At 42.9% G+C, this 26,220-nt stretch overlaps 1 protein-coding gene across 3 annotated transcripts in view; it reads right to left on the bottom strand.

Moving 5' to 3' along the window:
* nfic (nuclear factor I/C) overlaps nucleotides 1–26,220 on the bottom strand; it is a 464,113-nt gene that overhangs the window by 116,240 nt on the left and 321,653 nt on the right. For all 3 annotated transcript variants that reach the window (XM_073068141.1, XM_073068140.1, XM_073068142.1), the window contains exons 7-8: nucleotides 12,870–12,998; nucleotides 7,418–7,605 (exon numbers count right to left, since the gene is read on the bottom strand). In XM_073068141.1, coding sequence (XP_072924242.1) covers nucleotides 7,418–7,605; nucleotides 12,870–12,998 — 317 coding nt within the window. The remainder of the gene's footprint in view (nucleotides 1–7,417; nucleotides 7,606–12,869; nucleotides 12,999–26,220) is intronic.

Raw genomic sequence — 26,220 nt, 5'->3', positions numbered from 1 at the left:
ACACTACAGCACAGAAACAGGCCATTTGATCCATCTAGTCCATGATGGACTGTTATTCTGCTCAGTCCTATCAGCCCCCACTGAGACTATCGCTCTCCCTACCCCTCCCATCCATGTACTTATGCAAACCTCTTAAGCTTTGCAATCGAACGAACATCTATCACTCACTGGCCAGCTCATTCCACATTCACACCAACCTCTGAGAAAAGAAGTTCCACTTCAGGATCCCCTTAAATCCCCTTAGCTATTTCACCTTTCACCCTTAACCTACTATGTCTAATTCTAATCTCAGTGGAAAAAGCCTGCTTGCATTTACCCTCATTATGCTGTATAATGATTCATTACACCTCTCTCAAATCTCCCCTCATTCTCCTAACCTATTCAACCTTTCCCTAAAACTCAGGCCCTCAAGTCCTGACTACATCCTTGTAAATTTTCACTGCACTCTTTCAATCTTATTGATAACTTTCCTCTAGGTGGGTGACCAGAACTGCACACAACACTCCAAATGAGGCCTCACCAACATCTTACACAACTTCAACATAACATCCCAACTCCTGTACTCTTGTCCGTTCGTTATCTGCTGTGTTGTATGACGTGGGTAATGACCATGATTGTTCTTGGCAAATTTTTCTACAGAAGTGGCTTGCCATTGCCTTCTTCTGGGCAGTGTCTTTACAAGATAGGTGACCCCAACCATTATCAATGATCTTCAGAGATTGCCTGCCTAGCGTCAGTGGTCACATGACCAAGACTTGTACCAACTGCTCATATGACCATCCACCATCTGCTCCCATTGCTTCATGTCACCCTGACCAAGGGGGAGAGGGCTAAGCAGATGCTACACCTCGCCTAAGGGTGACCTGCAGGCTAACAGAGTGAAGAAGCACCTTACATCTCCTTTGGTAGAAATGTATCTCTGTCCTGCCAGCTGCTTGTATTCTGGCCTTCATAATTCATTATGACCCTACTTATCTGTGACGCCGCTTTCATGGAATTACGGTCCTGTATTCCCAGATTCCCCTCTTCTACCGCACTCGTCAGAATCCTGAGGAGTGTGGTAGAACAGAGACACTGAACAGAATGATGATAATCTTAATCTTTCAGAAGTGCATATTAAATATCAGCTTTTAAAGCAGATTTCTGCCAACAGTTTAGCTTATAAAATTCTTTGGTAATGACTCTAAGTTACATATATTCTCTCTATCAGTATAATATATGACCAGACTACAATTATATACGGAATAAAACTAACAACTTTCCAGCTAACAGCTGCAATTTTGTGCAGCTGGAAGCAATCAATGGTTTTCAGCGGATTAGTGGAATTATCATTCAAAGAACAAATACTGAAATGTTAAACAAACTGCACTCAGAAACCTGAACTGTAATGAAGCAGTGCAGACTAATCTGATAAACAGTCCTTGCTTTCTCTGCTTAACAAGAGCACATGAAATAGATGCTTCAATACTGGGAAATGCAGAGAAGTGTCAAATCATAAACACAAGAGATTCTTCAGGTGCTGGAAATTCAAAGCAACATACAAAATGCTGGAGGAACTCAGCAGGTCTGGGGTGGCAGCTATGGAGGGGAATAAACTGTCGACATTCTGGGTCGAGACCCTTCATTCTAGATTCGGGATTCAAGATTGTCATTCCGGTATGCAAGTATTAGGGAGAATGAAATAATTGTTGCTCCAGATCCAATGCAGCAGCAAAAGCACAATAAGATAAAGAACACTACAATGATAAAAAACACAATAAATAAAGTGCAAAATTCTGAGGTACGTATATAATGCTAGGGAGTCTAAGACTTTTGCACAGTACTGGATTTGTCAACATGGAGCAAAGAGAAAATTTGTAAATTTGATGGGAGAAAAGGATTTTGGGAATGGTGAGGATGGAGTGTGGCTGGAGGGGTGTGGGACAGGTGGCAGAGAAGGAGTGACTGTGGCAGGGAGTGGCATGGGTGCAGACAAACCCATTTCTGAGACACCTGGGCAAGGTCATTTGACTCCAAACAATTGGTTTACTTATCACTACAGAAAGTCTCTCTGGTGCCTCTTGTTTTCTCCTCTCTCCCTTCCGTTTTTCTCAACCATAATTCCTCTCTCAGTCCACAATAGAGACCCATATCAGAATCAGGTTTATCATCACTCACATTTGTCATGAAATCTGTTTTTATTTTGTTGCAGTAGTACAGTGCAATACATAAAATTACTACAGTATTGTGCAAAAGTCTTTGGCACCCTAGCTATATACATTAATTACCTAATTTTTGCATAGTACTTTACAAATACATAAGTTAATTTATATACATGGATTGATTGTACATCTATAAAGTGATGCTGGGCACAGGAGTGTCTGTACATAAGGTGACTGACAGGTGGTTGGGGATGTGGAGGGGTGAGACAGTGGGTGAAGGTGTTGATCAACCTTAGGCCTTCCGGAAAGTAACTGTTTTTGAGTCTGGTGGTCCTGGTGTGGATGCTAAGCAGCCTCCTCCCTGATGGGAGTGGGACAAACAGTCCGTGAGCGGAATGGGTGGGATCTTTCATGATGTTACTGGGCCTTTTCATCAGGACAGTTTTAGAATAAAAGATTTTTCTGTGGCTGAAGAATTTCTCCGCTTAGGTGCTGCAACTAATTTTACAGCAGTCGAGCATGACCATTGCCTTTCAGACACCCTCCGTGTGTGATACACAAATCTCCCACAGAGCACAATTTCGGTCTCGAACCACTTGAGTGGGCATTGATTGACAGAGGACAGCTGCAAAGAGTTGCCTCTCATCATGACCAGAGGATCGGAAAAAGCTGCAAACCCAGTCTGCTCCATCATGGCACCACCCTCCCCAGCATTAAAAAGGCGGCATCTGTCGTTAAGGAACCCCATTACTGGACATGCCCTCTTCTCACTGTTACCATCAGGGAGGAGGTACAGGAGCCTGAAGACACACACTCAGCGATTCAGGAACAGCTTCTTCCCCTCTGCCATCAGAGTTCTGAATGCACAATGAACCCATGAACACCACCTCACTATTCTTGCACTACTTACTTTTTTATATATACTTAATTACACATACTTTTTTTTATTATTTATATTATTTTCACGAATTGCATTTTACTGCCATCACAAAACAACATATTTCATGACATATGCCACAGTTATTATACCAGATGCTGATTCTGAACAGAACTCAGTTCAGGAACAAATTTATAACTATGAGCCAGCAGTGCCACAGTTATGGGACACAGCCTTAAAATACTCTCCCCCCCACTTCCTTATTCTGGCTTCACCGCCCTTCCTTTCCAGTCCAAATGAAGGGTCTCAGCCCGAAACGTTGATAGTTTATTCATTTCCATAGATGCTGCCTGACCTGACGAATTCCTCCAGCATTTTGGAGGGTTAGCCTCTGGATAACAAAAGACAACGGAGAGCAAATGCAGGAGATTTTAAATAAATATTAAAACCCTAAAAATATATTCTGAAGAGTTAACCTTCCTTTTTTTCTTTCTAATTTGAGAGACCAGTCGCATATTTTTAGCATCGCTTATAACTTGTTTATTTTTTGATTATTTTGACACTTCAGGTAAGTGACTCATTTCTTACTGAGAACTTCACACCCAGATGTTGGCTGGAACTGACACTTTGAAAATTCTGCTGCACCTTTTGACACTGCACCTTCATGCAGATTGCCAAACAATTGCCTGCTTCAGCCTGCCTGCCAGATCTGTGTAGATGGAAGAAATAAACAAGAGAATCATCCCTCGAACTTGAATTAGATCATAAGACTTAGGAGCAAAATTAAGCCATTTAGTCCATCGAGTCTATTCTGCCATTCAATCATGGCTGAGTTATTTTCCCTCTCAATCTATTCCCCTGCCTCCCCCCTGTAACCTTTGACACACTAACTAACTAAGAACCTATCAACCTCCACTTTAAATATACCTAATGACTTGGTCTCCACAGCAGTCTGTGGCAATGAATTCCTCCTTATCTCTGTTCTAAAGAGATGTCCTTGTATTCTGAGACTGTGCTGTCTGGTCCTAGACTTCCCCACTATAGCAAACATCCTCTCCACATCTACTCTATCTGGGCCTTTCAATATTCAATAGGCTTCAATGAGATCTTTCCTCATTCTTCTAAATTCCAGAAAGTACAGGCCCAGAGCCATCACAGGCTCCTCATATGTTAATCCATTCATTCCCAGAATCGTTTTCATGAACCTCCTCTGGACCCTCCCTATTGCCAGCACATCCTTTCTTACCGTTGTTACCATAAGGAAGGAGGTACTGAAGCCTGAAGACACACACTTAGTGATTCAGGAACAGCTTCTTCCCCTCTGCCATCTGATTTCTAAATGAACATTGAATCCATGAATAAAAACACAAAATGCTGGCAGAACTCAGCAGGCCAGACAGCATCTATGAGAGGAGGTAGTGACGACGTTTCGGGCCGAAACCCTTCATCAGGAGTGATGCCATTGAATCCATGAACGCTACTTCACTACTTTTTTTTATTTGTTATTTTAACCTAACTTCTTAATAGACATATATATATTTACTTTAATTCAATTTTTTCTCTATATTTATTTAGCATGTATTGCATTGTACTGCTGTCAAAAGTTAACAAATTTCATGACATTAAACCTGATTCTGATAAAGGGCCCGTATCTGCTCACAATACTCCAAGTGCAGTCTAACCAATGCTTTGTAAAACCTCAGCAGTATATCCTTGCTCTTGTACTCTAGCCCTCTGAAAGTGAACGCTAACATTGCATTTGCCTTTCTTACACCGATTCAAACTGCAAGTTAACATTCAGGGAATCCTGCACAAGGACTCCCAAGACCATTTGAACTTCTGATTTTTATAATTATTTTTAGATAAGGGGCTCAAAATTGCTGACAATAGATGGAACATGTCAGTATGTAATCTGTAGAAGCCTCTGGGCTGAACTCTAATTGATAATTATCCATATATTCAATTTCAAGTTTCATTGTTATTCAACCACACACATGAATACAGCCAAACGAAACAGCATTCCTCCAGAGCCAAGGTGCAAAACACAGTACTGACACCACACAGCACACTACACATATAGTTACAATACTCAAAGGGTAATGATGGATTCTTGTCTCTAATAAGCACATACTGCAGATAACCGATTCTGTAAGTCAAACAACCTGCAAACATCCGGGACCAATCACTGAAAATTGTCCAGTTAACACTTAGGGAAATTTGAGCAACTCTTCATTTCTAACTCAACAGATCAGTTCTCACTTCATCTATTTAATTTTCTGCAGATTTTACCCATTCTAGGTACTGCTAAATTTAAGCCAGCCGGTGGTGTAGTGGCATCCGCACTGGACTTCAAAGTGAGTGGTCCCGGGTTCGAATCCGGCTGGCTCCTTGCACGCTCTCCACCTGTGCTGGTTGAGTGTTGAGTTAGCAACTTGACCTCGTAAAAACAGGACAAATGCTAAGGAAACGGCAATGTGCCACAAGGCACGGAGAGATATTTAAAGGTACAATTTCCCTGGTATAATAGCTGCATTTAAACTCACTGACTTCTGCACAGATAATTTTAGCTTTAAACTAGATGCCACAGAGAGAAAGGAATAAAATTCAGAAACAGATTATCATGAAATTTGTTGTTCTGTAGCAACAGTACAATGCAATACATCTAAAAAATACTAGAAGTTACAATAAGAGAGCAACGCGCTGAGGTAGTGTTCATGGGCCAATGGATCATTCAGAAATCTGATGGCCGAGGAGACAAAACTGTTTCTAAATTGTTGGGTGTTGGTATTCAGTTCCCTGCACCTTCTCCCCGAGGGAAGTAATGAGAAGAAGCCATGTCCAAGATGGTGAGGCTTAATAGTGGATGCCACCTCCCCAAGGCAGCACCAATTGAGGGTATCCTCGATGCTGGGGAGGGTCGTGCGTGATGAAGCTGGCTGAGTTTACTACTCTCTGCAGCTAGTTCTGATTCTTTGCATTCACCCCTCCATACCAGGCGGTGGTGCGATGGTGGGGGTGGGTCCTTAATGATGGATGTTGCCTTGTTGAGGAATCTCCCTTTGAAGATGTCCTCAGTGGTGGGAAGGCTGGTGTCCTACTGAAACTCATGATGAAAGACAGTATAGCTGTAATGCTATATTCAGAATGCAGAATATAGAGTCACAGCTTCAGAGAAAGTGCAGTGCTGATAGACAAATAAAGCAGAGATAGACAGGGAGTCCAAGAGTTCATCCTGTAGTGTACAATAGATCTGTGCAAGAGTTGGGAGAGAAGCTGCCCTTGAGTGGTAGGTGCTCTGGGAGAAGTGACTCTTCTTTGCTTAAGGAAGATGAGGAGGCACTGAATGAAATTAGGGTATGTTGTTGTGTTGGCATCTCATAAGAGAAGAGATGTGAAGCAAGATATAAACACAGGAGATTCTGCAGAGCAGCACACACAAAGTGCTGGTGGAACTCAGCACATCAGGAAATGCATAAACAGTGAATGTTGTAGTTTGAGACCCTTCATCAGGACTTGTGAAGCAAATCAATGTTTTCCCAGAACAGGAATCAGAATTAATTGCAATGTTAGCACTCAGTACTGCAAAGTGTCATCACAGCCCACAGGCAATCTTAAACTATCAACTCTTAGCACAGTTAAGGCATTTGTTCTGCTTTTTTTGTGCAATGTGTCTGATGTTCACCAGTTGGTCTGTTCATTTCCTCCTATGAAAGCCTCCATCTACTTGGTGACCAAATCAAAGGGACATGAGTGCTGTGCTAACGTTGCTGAAATTCAACCGGGCAAAACGTACAGTGCTGAATGAGGAATCTGTCAGACTCCACAAACATCATAGCACACAGAATTCTCAAGGCAAAAAACTGACTCCTGGACACCTTTGCAAGATCTCATCAAAACTGAATACTTGAGACATTTTGGAATTGATTTCAAACAAATTCCGTGGCAGCGGAGAGAAAATTTTGGGCACCACAGTAGCGCAGCAGTTAGCAAGATGCTATTACAGCTTGGGGCATCGGAGTTTGGAGTTCAATTCCAATGTCATCTGTAAGGAGTCTCTGCACGTTCTCCCCATGGAATGTCTGCATTTTCTCCAGGTGCTCAGGTTTCCTCCCACAATCCAAAGAGGTACTGGCTAGCAGGGTAATTGGTCACTGTAAATTGTCCTGTGATTAGGCTAGGGTTAAATAAGTGGGTTGCTGGGCGGCGCATGTTTGCAGGCCAGAAGAGCATATCTCGTGCTGCACCTCAATAAATAAATAAGTTAGAAATCCTAAACTCTGGGAAGATGATGTGCACTCATGTACTGAACCCCACAGTCTTGGCAATCTCTTTTATGGCACAGAATGAGGTCCAGTTTCCCGTTTTCACAGAAGCGCGTTGCAAGAAGGATTACTCTTACCGGGCCTGGTTGTTGGTTTGACGTATCACAGGCAAGTGAGACCAGGTCCTTGAGAGGGTCCTGAGGATTGAGATGAGGTGGGAACCGGATCGTTGTGTGCGGGAAATAGCCTGACGCAGTCTGTGGCAGGATGGAAGTTGTTGGAAAATGCAAAGATGGAGAGGCATGGGGACTTCTCGACGCAAGACCTAGAAAAACACAAAAGCACAGATTTAGCTCCAGACGACTGGAAGGGTTATACATATTTTGAATTTTTAAGGTGAGAATTATTTACTTTCTCATGCTGCTTTTTATAGTATCACACCACAAGACACAATGCATTTTTGTTACAGCTGGTGTTTTCTATCTCCCATTTGTATGTTATTGTTTTTAATGAACTTGTCCTCAAGTTTCAAAACACTTTTCATTCAGTGCATTTTTGTGAAATACACAGAGTGGCTTCTCCAACAAAAATCTAGAAGCAAGAGATTCTGCAAATAACACACACAAAATGCTGGAGGAACTCAGCAGGTCAGGCAGCATCAACAGAAATGAACAAACTGTTGATATTTCCAGCTGAGAGCTGAGTCCCATGAACAGCCTCGGCCCGAAATGTCGACTCTTTATTCCTCTCTAGCTGAGTTCCTCCAGCATTTTGTGTGTGTTTCAATCAAAGTCTATCTATTCATCTACCTATCTGTCTATCTCTCTATCCACACTTAGTGGGCACTTTACCAGGTACCTCCTGAACCTAACAAAATGGCCTCTAAGTGTATGTTCATGGTTTTCTGTTGCTATAGCCCATCCACTTCAAGGTTTGACGTGTTGTGCATTTAGAGATGCTCTTCTGCACACCACTGTTGTAATGTTTGGTTATTTGAGTTATTGTCACCTTCCTGTCATCTTGAACCAGTCTGGCCATTCTCCTCTAGCCTCCCTCAATAACAGGGCATTCTTGCCCACAGAAGAGCCACTTATGGGATTTTTTTGTTTCTCGCACCATTCCCTGTAAACTCTTGAGACTGCTGTGTGTGAAAATCCCAGGAGATCAGTAGTTCAGAGCTACTCAAATCTCCCTGTCTGGCACCAACAATTATTCATGGTCAAAGGCACTTAAATCACATTTCATCCCCATTCTGATGTTTGGTCTGAACAACAACAGAACCTCTCAACCATGCCTGTTTGATTTTCCGGTAAGATGGTGGCATGTGGGAATGCAGCAGCCTCTCAGGGAGCAACCAAAGGTGCTTTTTTCTTTGTAAAATTTGCTTTTACATTCCAAAGACAATTCTCCTCCAAGAACATTGGGCACTGCAGGGTTACTCCATCAGTGAGCTGCTGGTTGATCAGAGCAGCTGGGCCAGCCGAGATATCGAAGGAGCTGGCTGGGATATCGGACGAGCTGCCCTGGCTGCTGACCATGTTGCAGCCCACTACTCAGAGGCTTCAGAGTTGGTGCAATATAACTGTGCGAAACTGTCTCAGACATTTTCACAAGACTCTGTTGGACAGTGAATAATGTAAGTTGCTGCAGGCCTGTTTCCCTTGTCTGGTGGTGAGACAGTTGACATGCATGCTGTGTAGCCTCAGTTGTAGTGAAATCTAGGCCTCAAGCCTCGGGCTTGCCTGCTGCTGCAGACCAGGTGAGAGACGAGGAAGCGCTACAGCGTGGTTGAGCTCGGCTGGGGCCTGACTGCTCCCATTGGTGCTGCCCTCTTGTGTTCGAGCACTGGAATGACAGACTGGATTGTGTGCGTATGGACACTGCTGGGAGGCTTGACCATCAGTTGCAGAACATTGTTGCTCAGAGTCTTGGACTATACGAGGGGTGATTGATAAGTTTGTGGCATACGATCGAAAGATTCAGTTTTAGAAAACCTAGCACATTTATTTTTCAACATAGTCTCCTCCTACATTTACACACTTAGTCCAGCAGTCGTGGAGCATACGGATCTTGGACCTCCAGAAAGTGTCCACAGCAGGGGTGATTGATAAGTTTGTGGCCTGAGGTAGAAGGAGATGAGTTGTACAGCTCTCGTTACATGCACGTGCAGTTCAACTCTTTGAGTGATTATGCAGAAAGTTTGAAGTTAATAACTCATCTCCTTCTACCTTAAGCCACGAACTTATCAAACACCCCTGATGAGTTATTAACTGATGAGTTAACCAACCAATCAACCAACCGACATGCCTTTGGGATGTGGGAGGAAACTGAAGCACCCTTTGGAATCCTATGCAGTCACTGGAACAACATGCAAACTCCACACAGACAGCAATAGCATTGGGACTGAACCTGGTTTGTGGAACTGAGAGGCATCGGCTCTACCAACTGCCCTTCAGTGACGCAGTGGCTCTTAAAGTTGCCACAGCTGAGGGAGGTAGTGGGGAAAGCTCCCACTGCCTATTAAATGCTCCCAATGGCGTGCATCTCATATAGCCTCTGACAAACAAGTCCAGCTCCTGGCCTTCATATGTGGCTCTCAACCCAGCAAAACTATTTCTATTGACAGGAGAAGGGGCAAAGGCGGGTTACTGCCACCTTAAAACCATTCACTTCAGGAAGATGGGGCTTGTCAGCTGGCAGCTCATCTAGGAGAAGGAAAACTCTGATCTCAAACCTCCGCTGCCTTATGGTTATACACACTGTTTGGGGAAGGCTTTGGGAGTAAACCCTGAGGGAAAATCTAGAGCTGGAGTCCCTAAGGCAGTCCTACATTAAGTTCAACACTGATTGACAACTCCTGCGACACCGTTGGTGCCAACTGTATCAGTCTCTGCCGTTCCTTTAGATTCATCAGCTACATGTAGAGGGGGAGCTTGCTGTATCGACAATGGTTTGTGCTGTCCTGGCTTGCGTATCACATGGACAGCAGGGGTGCAACATACATGGTTGACCCCGACCTCCGCTGTAGCAGCTAGATAAATTTTGCTTTCTGTTTCAAATGGTGCTGGGAGCTGCGAGACCCAGCTACCACATCAAAATGTGGCTGGCTTTCCACCTCTTACTTAATAATCCTTTCAAACATTTCACTGACCTTACTGTATACTGGAATAAAAAATTATAGAGTGTATTGTAGTATAGTGCAAGGATTAATTAAACCAGAGGAATGTTCTTTCATACAGTATTTACAACAGGACCATTACTGTATCATCCCGCAGTTTGGAAATAACTAATGCTTTCAACACATCCATTTGTCCAAATTAATATTCACACCACAGAGACCATCTTATATCATAAACACAAGAGATTCTGCAGATGCTGGAAAACCAGAGCAATACACATTAAATGCCGGAGGAACTCAGCAGGCCAGGCAGCATCAATGGAGAGGAATAAACAGTTGATGTTTCAGGCCGAGACACTTCATCAGGACTGGAAAGGAATGGGGATGTTGCCAGAATATGGAAATGGGGTGGGGGGAAAGGTGATAGGTGAGGCCAGATGGGAGGCAGGGATGAAGAGAGAAGCTGGGAGGTGACACAGTAAATGGGACGATGGAATCTGATAGGAGGGGAGAGTGGACCATGGGAGATTGTTGCTTATTTTGAATTAATTCGAGCAGCCAGCTTCCAGGGAACGGCTTGCAGTTTTGATTTTGCTCACTCAGTGTTCTTCCATTCGGTGTGGCATCCTGACAAGCTGGATCAGTGTGTGGTGTAGAAACTACTGCGATGAACAGAAAAGCTCGACAATGGGTAGTCAAAACTGTGCAAAGCATCATCAGCACCAGCTTATCCACCATCGTGAGCAAACTGCATATACAGATAGGTGCCAGAAAAGGGCCAGGAATATCATGAAGGATCCCACCCTCCCTGCTCATGGACTGTTTGTCTCGCTCTCATCAGGGAGGAGGTTACGTAGCATCCACACTAGGACCACCAGACTCAAGACCAGTTATTTTCCCCCAGCACCTTCACCTACTAACCACCCCCCACACCCTCAACCACCACTACTTTATCATGTCAGTCACCTTATGTACAGACACTTCTGTGCCTAGCATCACTTTATGAACATAGAATCAATCCATACATATAAACTATTTTATGTATTTATATTTATTGTGTTTTTTGTTATTGCAATCTTTATCTTATTGTGCTTTTTTGTGCTGCATCAGATTTGGAGTAACAATTACACTTTTACACTTGTGTATTGGAAATGACATTAAGCAATCTTGAATCTTGACCCTATTTGTGCCTTGTTCTACTCAGAACCAACAGGCAAGGATAAGACAGGAAGTTTGTGGTGACACTAAATTAGGAAGTGTTGTTGATAGTGATGAAGGTTATTGTATGAATCTTGAGAGTTGGGAAATGGACCAAGGAGTGACAAATGCATTTCAATACAGATAAGTGTGGGGTGTTGTATTTTAGAAAGTCCAACAAGCATAGTACAAACTATGAATAATAAGGCAATAGGGAACTTAGTAGAACAAAGGGACCTAGCTGTATAAATGTGAACTGTAATTCTTTACAGTGCCAGCAATCTGAAGATCGGGGTTCAATTCCACTGCAGTCTGTAAGGAGTTTGTATGTTCTCTCCAGGACCATGTGAGTTTCCTCCAGGTGCTCTGGTTACCTCCCACATTTCAAAGATCTATGGATTAGGGTTGGTAAATAGTGGACGTGCTATGATGGTGTTGGAAGCATGGCAACACCTGTGGGCTGCCCCAGGACATCCTCAGATTGTGTTGGTCTTGACACAAACAATATGCACCTGAGTGCACACATGCCAAATAAAGCTAATCCTTATCATTTCTGAAAATCTTTATCTTAGCCAATTTTTAAGCTGTAATGTACAGAAAGATGACCATGAAATGCAACATAAGTATAGAATTGTATGACTATAACTTTATACACTTACTTGCTCAGTAGACATTCCTAAAACAAAGCAGAATTGGTGTTGGTTTATTATTTTCACATGTACCGAGATACAGTGAAAACTTGTCTTGTATACTGTTCATACTGATCAACTCATTACAGAGTGCATTGTGCTAAGACAAGGTAAAACATTAACAATGCAGAATAAAGTGTATCTGCTGCAGAAAAAGTGCAGTGCAGGTACACGATAAGGTGCTAGTTCATAATGAGGTATATTTTAAAGTCAAGAGGCAAAATTATTTGGTTAATCATAAACACAAGAGGTTCTACAGATGCTGGAAATCCAGAACAACACATACAAAATACTGGAGGAACTCAGCAGGTCAGGCAGCATCTATGGAAATGAATAAACAGTCGATGTTACAGGCTGAGTCCCTTTATCGGGACTAATAAAAGCTCTTGGCCTGAAATGTCAGCTGTTAATTCCTCTCCATAGGTGCTGTCGGACCTGCTGAGTTCCTCCAGCATTTTGTCTGCTGTTGCTCTGGGTAGTCAGAAGTTCGCAAATATGCAAACTAAAGCAGGTGACACCCAATGAATGATAGGAAGTCCCCGTTATTGGCTACATTTCCATGCGTAACCTTGACGATGCACTTACCGCTGTGCACTGCGATAACAGGACGGTGGTGCTGTGTGAAGCTACTCAATCGTGAAGAGGAGTCCTGTGGAGAAGGGCTGTTAAATGGAGATTTATCCATCTCAGTCTTCTTCACGGTAGGGGAGATACCTAACGGAAACACAAGCAGAAGCGCTATCAGTACATCCCATCCCCATACTGCTGTGCATTCTTCTCTGAGGCTGGAGCATGAGGGGAACTCTCAGGGCTTTTGGATGACGAGACCTTAGATACTTGGAATAATGGCATCGTGCCAATGCAATCCACAATCAGTGGAATCAGAATCAGGTTTACTATCACTTACATATGTGTCAAACTTGCTGTTTTAACCATGAGACCATAAGATATAGGAGCAGAATTAGGCCATCAGGTCTGCTCCACCATTTCATCATGGCTGATCCATTTCCCTCTCAGCCCCAATCTCCTGCTTTCTTCCCGTATCCCTTCATGCCCTGGCTAATTAAGAATCTATCAACCTCTGCCTTAAATATACTCAATGACACGGCCTCCACAGTTTTATGACAACCGTAAAGAGGTAAGTAAGGTGTGCAAAAGATGGATAGGGAGATAGTGTTCATGGACCTTTCAGAAATTTGATGGTGGAGAGGAAGAGACTGTTTCTAGAACGTTGAGTGTGGATCTTCTTGGCTTCTGTTCCTCCTCCTGATGGTAGTAATGAGAAGAGGGCATGCCCTGGGTGGCGAGGGTCATTGTGATGGATGTTGCCTTTTTGAGGCACTGCCTTTGAAGATGTCCTCGGTGGCGGTGTGGGATTGTGCCCATAATGGACATGGCTGAGTCTACAACCCTCTGCAGCCTCCTCCGATCCTGTGCATTGGAGCCTCCATGCCAGGTTGTGATGTAACCTCCATTGCACACTGGTAGGAATTTGCTAGAGTCTTTGGTGACCCACTGGCTCATCAAACTCCTCGTGAAATAGAGCTGAGGCCCCTTATCAGGACATATGAGGCAGTTCAAGGGAAAACAAGAATTCAGAACACAATGATTTGGAAAAATTCAGAAAACAGTTACAGAGAAAGTGCAGTGCAGACAGACAATAAGGTGCAAGGACATAATGAGATTAATAATGAAGTCAAAAGTACATGTTATTGTATGAGAGGACAGTTCAATAGTCTCCAGCCCCACTACAGTACTTGTGACATTTACCGGGACTATTGTATGCGAAGAGCATTGTTGAGGATCACAATCTCTTTGACTCACTACCATGAGGAGCATCAGGACTAGCACTGCCACACTGGGTTACAGCTGAATGTGAGACTAATGAATACCCAGTCACGAGGACAGGGAGCTGTTTACTGTTTACCTGTGCTGCTTTTCACTCCATACATTTTGAATTATATTTTATTAACTTATTTATGGTGAGATTTTAGTTTATGTGCTGTGTGATATATGTTCTGTGGGTGCACCGTGGTCTGGAGGAATATTGTTTCATTTAGATAGATAGATAGATAGATAGATAGATAGATACTTTATTCATCCCCATGGGGAAATTCAACATTTTTTCCAATGTCCCATACACTTGTTGTAGCAAAAACTCATTACATACAATACTTAACTCAGTAATAATATGATATGCATCTAAATCACTAACTCAAAAAGCATTAATAATAGCTTTAAAAAAAAGTTCTTAAGTCCTGGCAGTTGAATTGTAAAGCCTAATGGCATTGGGGAGTATTGACCTCTTCATCCTGTCTGAGGAGCATTGCATCGACAGTAACCTGTCGCTGAAACTGCTTCTCTGTCTCTGGATGGTGCTATGTAGAGGATGTTCAGGGTTTTCCATAATTGACCGTAGCCTACTCAGCGCCCTTCGCTCAGCTACCGATGTTAAACTCTCCAGTACTTTGCCCACGACAGAGCCCGCCTTCCTTATCAGCTTATTAAGACGTGAGGCGTCCTTCTTCTTAATGCTTCCTCCCCAACACGCCACCACAAAGAAGAGGGCGCTCTCAACAACTGACCTATAGAACATCTTCAGCATCTCACTGCAGACATTGAATGACGCCAACCTTCTAAGGAAGTACAGTCGACTCTGTGCCTTCCTGCACAAGGCATCTGTGTTGGCAGTCCAGTCTAGCTTCTCGTCCAACTGTACTCCCAGATACTTGTAGGTCTTAACCTGCTCCACACATTCTCCATTAATGATCACTGGCTCCATATGAGGCCTAGATCTCCTAAAGTCCACCACCATCTCCTTGGTCTTGGTGACATTGAGACGCAGGTAGTTTGAGTTGCACCATATCACAAAGTCCTGTATCAGTTTCCTATACTCCTCCTCCTGTCCATTCCTGACACACCCCACTATGGCCGTGTCATCAGCGAACTTCTGCACATGGCAGGACTCCGAGTTATATTGGAAGTCAGATGTGTACAGGGTGAACAGGACCCTGTTCCTGTTAGTTGGATATATGTACAGTCAGATGAGATTAAACTTGAACTTGTCACCCATGGCTACTCTAGGCTCTGCCAGTGCTCACATCCAGCAAACTGCCTTTTCCAAAAGCTTCCTCCCAGAAAATCCCACAGGGCTATTGAAACAAAAACCTCACATCATGGTAATAGTAGCTTCCCAGCAATTAATCTGATCAAAGTTTCCAGTTAGCCCCCCCCCCCACCCCATACCTCTCAACCTATTAGCCCCGTCACCACATTTTTTATAACACTGATAGCGTTAATGCATTTGGGCACATTTTATTCCATATCTTAGCAAGCTCTGATTCAAACCTTTGCTGCCTTTAGTTTTGGGACTAAACCCTTTGGAAAAATCTGGAGTCCCTAAGGCAGTCCGACATTGAGTTCAATACAGACTGGCAACCCCTTTGATGCTGCTGTTGCCAAACGGTATCAGTCGCTGCTGTTACTTTGGGTTCATCAGCTGCGTGGAGAGGGAGAGCTTGCTGCTTGCAACAGCTTGCCCTCCATATCGTACTGCCCTGGCTAGCATATTTAGACAGCTGAGATGCAACATCCATTGTTGATCCTGACCAATGGAGGTCCTCAATTCCATATCCATCGTATAACCTTGAACTTTATATTTTGTATAGTTCTTTACTCTTTATAATTGCTGAATGTTGTTTTTTTTTGTTGCATGTCATGCCCTGACCAACAGGTCAAAGTAAATTCCTAATATTTGTAAGTGTATATGGTGTAGAAAGTTGATCCTTCAACACCATCATCTCCTCAGTGCTACTCTACAAGCTTCACCACCTGGGCCTCTGTACCTCCCTCTGTAAGTGGATTCTTTACTTCCTCAACAGGAGACCATAATTGGCGTGGATCGAGACATCTTCAAAGGCAATACATCAATGAGGTGGCACCCATCATTAAGGACCCCTATCACTCAGAACATGCCCTCTTCTTATTGCTACCATCGAGGAGGAGGTACAGGAGTCTGAAGGCACACACTCAGTGCTTTAGGAACAGCTTCTTCTCCTCCACCATTAGATTTCTGAATAGACAATGAACCTATGAACATTACCTCACTATTAATTTTGCTCTTTTTATTTAATTATAAATAAGCACTAATTATTTAATTTTTAAATGTATATAGTATAACTTATGGTAATTTATAGACTTTCTATTTTTATGTATTGCAATGTACTGCTGCTGCAAAACAACAAAATTCACGACATATGCCAGTGATACAGTATTAAACCTGATTCTGACTCTGATCCTATGTCTCATGGTCTACATTTATCCCATTTTAGTGTCAACACACAAGACTCAACCTTTACTAGATTCTACCAGGAAGGACGTACAGGAAACACACACAAAATGCTGGAGGAACTCAGCAGGCTATGGAACAGGAACCTGAATTCACACACACACATATTAGGAATATCTTCTTCTCCTCTGCCATTGGATTTCTGAATGGTCCATGAATCCCATGAACATACCTCTGTAGTCCTTTTTATTGTACTGTTTATTTATTTTTCAATTTGTAGTAATACTGCTGCTACAAAACAACACATTGTAAGTCAGTGATAATCTGATTCTGATGTGAAGTGCAGGTAAAAAGATTGAGCTTCCCCTTTGCCACCATATTTCTGAACTGCCCATGAAACCCATGAACACTATCTCATTATCTCCACTTGGTCGAGCAGCTCCACTCCACCTGCAGAAACCAACAGGATTTCCCAGTGGCCAACCATTTAATTCCAGTCCCCATTCCCATTTCGACATGTTGTTCCAAGGTCTCCTCTTCTGCCATGGTGAGGCCACTCTCAGGATGGAGGAGAAATACCGCGTATTCTGGGTAGGTAGCTTTCAATCTAATGGCATAAATATCAATTTTTCCAACTTCTGGTAATTTTATCCCCCTCCCCCTTTTCCAACTCTGGCCTCTTACCTCTTCTCCTCACTTGCCTACCACGTCCTACTAGTAGCCCTCCTCCTTCCCTCTCTGCCATGGTCCCCTCTTCTCTCATATCAGATTCCTTCTTCTCCAGCCCTTTAACTTTTCCACCTATCACCTCCAAGCCTTTTTACTTCAGATCCCCTTCCTCCACCCACCTGGCTTCACCTATCACTCTCTAGCTTGTCCTCCTTCTCCATCCCTACCTTCTTATTCTGGAATCTTCTCCCTTCCTTCTCAGTCCTGAAGAAGGGTCTCAGCCCAAAAAGTTGACTATTCATTCATCTCCATAGATGCTGCCTGACCTGCTGGGTTCCTCCAGCATTTTGTGTCTGTTGCCCCCTATTTTTGTTCTCTTTTTGAACTACTTATTGTAGTGTAGAGTCATAGAAGAGTCACAAAATACTACAACACAGAAACAGACCCTTTGGCCCATCTAGTCTTTGCCGAATCATTAATCTGCCTAGTCCCATTGACCTGCACCCAGACCATAGGCCCACACATCCCTCCTATCCATGTCCTTAACCAAATTTCTCCCAAATGTTGAAATGTAACCTGCATCGACCACTTCCGCTAGCAGCTCGTTCCACACTCTCACCACACTCGGAGTGAAGAAGTTCACCCTCATGTTCTCCTTAAACATTTCACCTTTCACCCTTAACCCATGACTTCTAGTTGTAGTCTCACCCAAACTCAGTGGAAAAAGCTTGCTAGCATTTACCTTATCTATACCCCTCATAATTTTTTTATGCCTCTATCAAATCTCTTCTCAATCTTCTATATTCCTATCAATAATGTCCTAATCTATTCAACCTTTTCCTATAACTCAGGTCGTCATGTCCTGGCAATATCCTTGTAGAATTTTCCTGTACTCTTTCAATCTTATTTACATTTTCCCTGTATATAGATAACCAAAAATGCACACAATACTCCCAATTAGGCCTCACCAATGTCTTAAACAACTTCAACATAACATCTCATCTTCTGTACTCAAAACATTGATTTATTAAGGCCAATGCACCAAAAGCTCTCTTTATGACCCTATCTACCTGTGACACCACTTTCAAAGAATTATGGATCTGTATTCTCTGATCCCTCAGTTCTACCATACTCCTTAATGTCCTACCGCTCACCGTGCAAGACCTACCCCGGTTGGTCCTCCCAAAATGCAACACATCACACTTGTCTGCATTAAATTCCACCTGCCATTTTTCACCTCATTTTTCCTGCTGGTCCAGATCCCACTGCAAATTTTGATAGTCTTCCTTGCTGTACACAACACCCCCAATCTTGGTGTCATCTGCAAATTTTCTAATCCATTTTGTCACATTATCATCCAGATTGTTGATATAGATGACAAACAACAATGAACCTTGTGGCACACCTCCGGTTACAGGCCTCCAGTCAGAGGGGCAGCCAACTAGAACCACTTTCTGGCATTTTCTGCGAACTCCAGTGTTTAATCCAATTTACCACCTCAGCTTGAATGCCAAGCAAGTGAACCTTCTTGATTAACCTCCCATGCGGGACCTTGTCAAAGGCTTTGCTAAAGTCCATGTAAACAACATCCACTGCCTTGCCTTCATCAACTTTCTTGAGAACTTCCTCAAAAAAACTCTGTAAGATAGATTAGACAAGACTTAAATTGCACAAAGCCAAGTTGACTATCCCTAATCAGTCCCTGTCTATCCAAATATTTATATATCTGGTCCTTTAGAATACCATCCAATAACTTTCCCACTATTGATGTCAGGCTCACTGGCCAGTAATTTCATGGCTTATTCTTGGAATCTTTCTTAAACAAAGGAACAACATTCTTGTCACCTCACCCATGGCTGAGGATGTTTTAAATATCTCTGCTAGTGCTCCTACAATTTCCACACTATCCTGCATATACCTGATCTGACTCCTTCACCATTCTCTATTCTCACTTCCCTCTCAACTTATCTCTTTACCAGACTATCACCTCCCTCCATATAGTGCTCCTCCCCCTTTTCTTTCTTCCATGGCCTTCTGCCCTCTCCTATCAGATTCCCCCTTCTCCAGCCCTGTATATCTTTCACCAATCAACCCCAACTCTTTACTTCAGCTCTCCCTGCCCCCTTTCCGGTTTCACCTATCCCCTTGTTGTTCTTTCTCCCCCCACTTACTTACTCTGACTCCTCATCTTTTTTCCAGTCCTGATGAAGGGTCTCGGCCTGAGACATCGACTGTTTACTCTTTTCCATAGATGCTGCCTGGCCTGCTGAGTTCCTCCAGCATTTTGTGTGTGCTACCTAAACCTTTTATCCTTGCCTTTTATTCTGATGGGAACGTACAAGCTTTATCCTCTCAAGGTTTCAGTTTTGAAAGCTGACCACTTAGCAAGTACACCTTTGCCAGAAAGCAAACTGTCCCAAACCACACTTGCCAGATCCTTTCTGATACCATCAAAATTAGTCTTCCTCCAATTTGGAACCTCAACCTGAGACCAGCGTTATCCTTTGCCGTAATGACCTTGAAACTAACGGCATTATGATCACTAGAGGCAAAGTGTTTCCCTGTCTCATTCTCTATAGGAGATCTTGCTTCATACTCTCTTTAGATGGGACTTCTATGTACTAATTCAGGAAACTTTCCTGAAACTTTTCTCATCCAGCCCCTTTATTGTATGGGAGTTCCAGTCAATATGTGGCAAGGTAAAATCACCTACTATTACAACCTCATGTTTCTTGCAACAGTTTGTAGTCTCTCTACAAATTTGCTCCTCTAAATCCCACAGACTGTTGGGTGGTCTATAATATAATCCATTTAATGTAATCATATATTTATTATTCCCACAAAGCCACACTAGACGAGCTCTCCAGACTGTCCTGACTGAGCACTGTTGTGACATTTTCTCTGACAAGTAATGCCTTCCCTTTCCCTTTAATCCCTCCTATTCTGTCATGTTTAAAACAATGGAACCCTGGAATACTGAGCTGCCAATCCTGCCCCTCCTGCAACCAAATTTCACTAATGGTTACAAGGTCATAATTCCACACGCTGATCCATGCCCTGGTACCATCTGCTTTTCCTACAATACTCCTTACACTGAAATATAGACAGCTCAGAACATTCAACCTACCACGCTCGACCTTATGATTCCTGACTTGGTGTATTGGTTTAAGAACATCTTTCTCTACAACATCTCCACTCTTTGCTCTGGTGCTCTGGTTCCCATCCTCATGTTCAGGTGCAAACCATTCCTGACCTTTAACTTAGTGCCTAACTCACTGAACTCACTTTGCAGGACCTCATCACCCGACTTACCAATATTATTAGTAACAACGTGGACCATGACCTCTGGCTGTTCACCTTCCCACTTAAGAAAACTGTGGACTCGATCCAAGATATCCCTGACTCTGGCACCTGGGAGGCAACAAACCATCTGGGAATCTTGTTCCTTTTCACACAAATTCCTTTCTATTCCCCTACCTAACAAGTCCCCTCTCACCACAGCTCGCCTCTTCTCCCCCGTTCTCTTCTGAGCAACAGACCTCACCACTGTCTCTTTTTTCTGCTAGGTCAGCACCCACACCCCACACCCCATCAGAATCCAATATGGTATACCTGTTGTTGAGGGGAAAAGCACTGGAGTACACTGCGCTGGCTACCTATCCCCTGTCCACCTCCTGTCAGTCACCCAGTTACATGTGTCCTGTACACTGGATGTAATTACCTCCCTCTATGCCCTGCCTAACAATCCCTCAGCCTCTTGAATGATCCAGATTTCATCCAGTTCCATTTCCAGCTCTAACTACTTAACACAGTCTGTTAGAGGCTGCAGCTAGAAGCACTTCCTGCAGGTGTAGTTACCAGGGCCATTAGAGGTCTCCCTGCCTTCCCACATCCTGCAAGAGGAGCATTCTGGTATCCTGTCTGGCATTCCCACTGCTCTAAATATGCAACAAGAAATAAATAAAGAATAAATAACAAGGAAAATCTACCTATAGTATTTGCTTCTCCTCGCTTAAGCCTCAATGAGCCAAAGCCTCAACACCCCACTCTAACACAGGTCCACTCACACAATGGCCGCTCCACTTAAACCTAACTTCTTCTCATTGGTCATTGCCAAGTGTGTAATTATGTGCAATCCTATGTCTCCTTGGGAACTGTGGTGCACAAAAAATGCTGACTACCCCCACTCGCTTCTTTTAAACTCTCTCTCCCTCTAAGCAATCAGGTAACTCCTCAGGACTGTTGTGCGCAAAATATGGTGACTGCCCCTGCTCGCTGCTTTTAAACTCTCTCTCTCTCTCCCTATGCAATCTGGCATCTCCTATAACGTGTGTATTATCTATACATCTCATTGTATTAAGATACAATATATTGTAAGAAATCAAATTACAATACTTATAAAGTATATTTTAATGTTTTGCACTGTACTGCTGTCACAAAACAACAACTTGAACTGATTCCTTGATCCCTGACACTGTGGTACCGAGGGCAGGGGAGGGGGGATTGGTAATGAACCAGGGACAGCAGCATCTCCCTTCCCCTGGTCCGCAGGTGATAGCACTCCGTTCCATTCGGCTCAGCAGCTCACAGCTTGCCCCCATCTGGCACTCTTCTCCCATCTCCAGTGAAACGCTTTGAACGTAACCGGCTAACCACTTGTTAATGAAAGGCTAATTGGCCCTGTCTAGACAGGAAAACAAAACCCCACAGTAATCCCTGCCACCTGCTGGGCCAATCACTTTCGGGCTAAAGTTACAACTTCAGCTAGCCTTGGGGTCAAAAGCATTTACTGCACTGTGTAAAATCTCCACTCCTTCCATGAATCTGTATTAACAGAAAATGTCATTTATCAGTGGAAATACGATTTTACTCAGTGCATGCAAATTCTGCTTAATGTAAAGAAAGGTAATTTACAGCCTGTGGACTCTCAGAGACAGGAAACTGTAAATCACATGTTAAACAATGTGTATATCATTTCACGCCACCCTGCATTCCTGATTCCCCATCCCATCAGCAGAATAGGTCCATAGACGCAGGAGCAGAATTAGGCCATCCAGCCATCAAGTCTGCTGCACTACTCCATTATGGCTGATTTATTATTTCGCTCAACCCCACTCTCCTGCCTAATCCCCGTAACCTTTGACCTCCGTACTAGTCAAGAATATATCAACTTCTGCTTTAAATATACCCCAGGATTTGGCCTTCATAGCAGGCTGTGGCAATGAATTCCACAGACAAAGAGGAATTCCTTTAGCCACCATATGGACATCTCTCTGTACTGAGGCTGTATCCTCTGGTCCTAGATTCCCCACTACAGGAAACATCCTCTCCACATCCACTCTATCCAAGCCTTTCAATACTCGATAGGTTTCAACGAGATAACCCATCATTCATCTCAAAGTTCAAAGTTTAAATTAAATTTATTATCAAAGTACATATATGTCACCATATACAACCCTGAGATTCATTTTCTTGTGGGCATTCATAGTAAATAGAAAGAAGCCAAATAGAATCAATAAATAACAGCACATGACTGAGACTGACAAACAACCAATGTGCGAAAGCAACAAACTGAAAATACAAGAAAAGAAAAACATAATAAATAAGTTTTTTTATTGCTTTCTTTGAACCCTCTCCAACATCAGCACATCCTTTCTTAGGTAAGGGGCCCAGAACTGCTCACAATACTCTGTGAGGCCTCACCAATGCCTTATAAAGCCTCAATTACATCCTTGCTTTTATATCCTAGCTCTCTCGCAATGAATGCTAAAATCGCATTTGCCTTCCTCACCACCACCTCAACCTGCAAGTTAACCTTTAGGGAATCCTGCACAAGGAATCCCAAGTCCCCATGTATGTCAGATGTTCGATTTTTTTCTCAGTTTAGAAAATAGTCTACGCTTATATTTCTTCTATCAAAGTGCATGGCCATACACTTCCCAACCGACACTGTTATCCATCTGCCACTTCTTTGGCTAGTCTCCTAATTTGTCTAATTCCTTCTTTACTCTCTCTACTTCTTCAAAACTACCTGCCCCCCCCCCCCCCATCTATCCTCATATTGTTTGCAAACCTGGCCACAAAGGCATTAATTCCATCATCCAAATCTTTGACATATAATGTAAAAAGAATCAGTCCCAACACAGACCCCTTTGAACACCAGTAGTCACCGGCACCCGACCAGTATAGGCTCCCTTTATTCCCACTCTTTCCCTTCCTGCCTATCAGCCACTGCTAGAATCCTTCCTTTAATAGGTTGTGGAAGCAGTACAATGTTGAGATGAGTGAAGTTAACCCCTATGGTTCAAGAGCCTGATGGTTGAGCGGTAATCATTTTCTGAACCTGGTGGTGGGGGTCCTGAGGCTCCTGTATCTTCTTCCTGATGGCAGCAGGGAGAGGAGATCATCCTGGATGGTGGGAGTCTTTGATGGTAGATGGTGGTGATCTTATAAACTCCCCCAAGTATAGGCCCTGTGCCATACTTTTCAAAAAATCATTTTAGCTGTTACAATTTCACTGGCAAACCCATCTCTTCTGGCATGAATCTTGAGTAAAAGAACAGGTAAGAACAACTTAATTTAGAAACTATTTTTAGAAAAGGGGAAATAACAGGGGTTAAGATTACTCTAGAGAAAGGGTCCCCAACCTATTTTATGCCATGGACGCCTACCATTAACTGTGGACCCCAAGTTTGGAACTTCTGTATTTCAATCTGATCTGCTATCATCAATCACAACGAAGCCACCTCCTACCTGTCAAACATCACACTGGAAGAAGACCTATGATTAAAAATGAAAGAGTGTTGTCACTGCACGCTTCAATTTGTCAAGCCTTGTCCAAAATCCTGATGCAACCACTGTAACCATCAAAATCAACGTGACCACAAGAGATTCTGCAGATGCAGAAAATCCTGAGGAATGCACACAAAATGCTGGAGGATCTCAGCTGGTCATCTATGGAGAGGAATAAACAATCACTATTTTGGACCAAAGACCCTTCAAAGTGTGTCTAAGTAAATTTATTACCAAAATATGTATATAATCACTATATATATACTATCTTGCAGGCATTTACAGGAAAATAAAGAAATACAATAGAATTTTGGAAAAAACTATATATAAATAAAGAATGACAACCAATGTGCAAAAGAAGATAGTGTACAAATAAAAATTAAATAAAAAAATACTGAGAACATGAGCTGTTGAGGCCTTGAAATGGAGTCTATATGTTGTGGAACCAGTTCAGAGTTGAGGTGAGTGAAGTTATCCTGCTGCTTCAGAAGCCTGATGGTGGTAGAGTAATAACTGTTCCTGAACCTGCTGATGTGGGACCTATGTGCTTTGATAATAAATTTACTTTGAAATTTAATTTTGACTGCGGTACCAGTGTTTTCAAAGAGAAAAGAAAAATAACATTAGTATTGCTAATCTATAGTGAAGCTAATTTATAACGTCAAACTTGGGGTCAGTTTTTCACTATACAGTACATCACTGATGTTTAGATTAATGTCATTCATTGATTCGTGTTGATCTGTAAAGTGAAAGGTGTACACGAGTATCCAGTGCTCTCCATAGCTTCCTGTGGTCAACGTAGGGCAGTTGCTGTACCAAGCTATGATGTATCCAGATAGGATGTTTTCTATCGTGCAAGTCTCATATAAAATAGCAGTGGCTAGAGGAAGTATCTCCAAAGCACCAATCCTCTGGCATGTTTAAATTGGACCATTTACGCAGGCTGGATCTTTTCTTGGGCCCAGACTGCCGCCTCACCCCTGGTCCCTTGAAGAAATTCTCACCAAAGAGCCTGAGGGAAGTCAGACAGTATTCAAGGCCTATGTGCACTGGGATCCTACTCCACGATCCTTACCCTCCAGAAGCACTTACCTTCTGCACAGTACCAACAGGGGGCAGTCATGTTCTACTGATAGCTCAAGTTCAAGTCCAAGTCCACTATGTCCCAAGTAAGCATAGTTGGCCCTTCTAGCATGAAAAATATAACCAAAACACCTTTTTATATACCTCCCACCTTCCGTGGATGAGACAATCCCACATGCAGATGATTGTCAAGAAACTACTGAACCTACATACCAGACAGCTGCACTCCCAGATTTTGTCAGTAGCTCTGCAAGGCCTTGAAGGCTAATGAGGAAGCTACCATTCTTCCTGGCCACAGATAATAAAGGTTTCTCCTCACATTACCTCTGCCTCCTTTTGGCAATCATCAGAAACCAGGGTCCTTTGGTTATTGAGATGTGGAGGTGAGTATATCTCTACACCCTGTCAGTGCTTACAGCCAAAGATATGCGACTCTTCCTAAGGATCTATCCAGTTCATCACCTACCTTTGTGACCTACCTTCCACTTCCAAGAACATACATAGAACACAGAACTATATAGGATGGAAACAGCCGCTTTGGTACTCGATATCTGTGCTAAACACAATGCCAAATCTTTTCTGCCTGTACATGATCAACAGCCTTCTGTTCCCTGCATCATCATATGTTTATCTAACATCCTCTTAAATGCCACTATCAAAATGTTCAAAGTAAATTTATTATTAAAGTAGACACTGTATATGGCACCATATACTACCCTGTGATTCATGTTCTTGTAGGCATTCACGGTAAATACAAAGTAACACAACGGAATCAATTAAAAAAATGCACACGACAGAGGCGGACAGACAACCAGTGTGCAAAGGACTACAAACTGTGCAAGTATAAAAGGAAAAGAAAAAATAAGACTAAATAAATAAGCAATAAATATCGGGAACACAAGTTTCAGAGTCCATATGTTGCGGAATCAGTCCAGTGTTGGGGTAAGTGAAATTATCTACTCTGGTTCAAGAGCCTGATGGTTGAGGGATTATAATTTGTTCCTGACCCTGGTGGTGTGGGTCCTGAAGCTCTTGTACCTCCTTCATGATGGCAGCAGTGAGAAGAGAGCGTGGCCAGGATGGTGGGAACCTTGATGATGGATG

This window comes from Hemitrygon akajei, chromosome 16 (genome assembly GCF_048418815.1).
Source record: "Hemitrygon akajei chromosome 16, sHemAka1.3, whole genome shotgun sequence".
Taxonomy (NCBI): Eukaryota; Metazoa; Chordata; class Chondrichthyes; order Myliobatiformes; family Dasyatidae; genus Hemitrygon; species Hemitrygon akajei.
The sequence above is the reverse complement of the archived record's forward strand: the minus strand, read 5'-3'. Positions and strand labels throughout refer to the sequence as shown.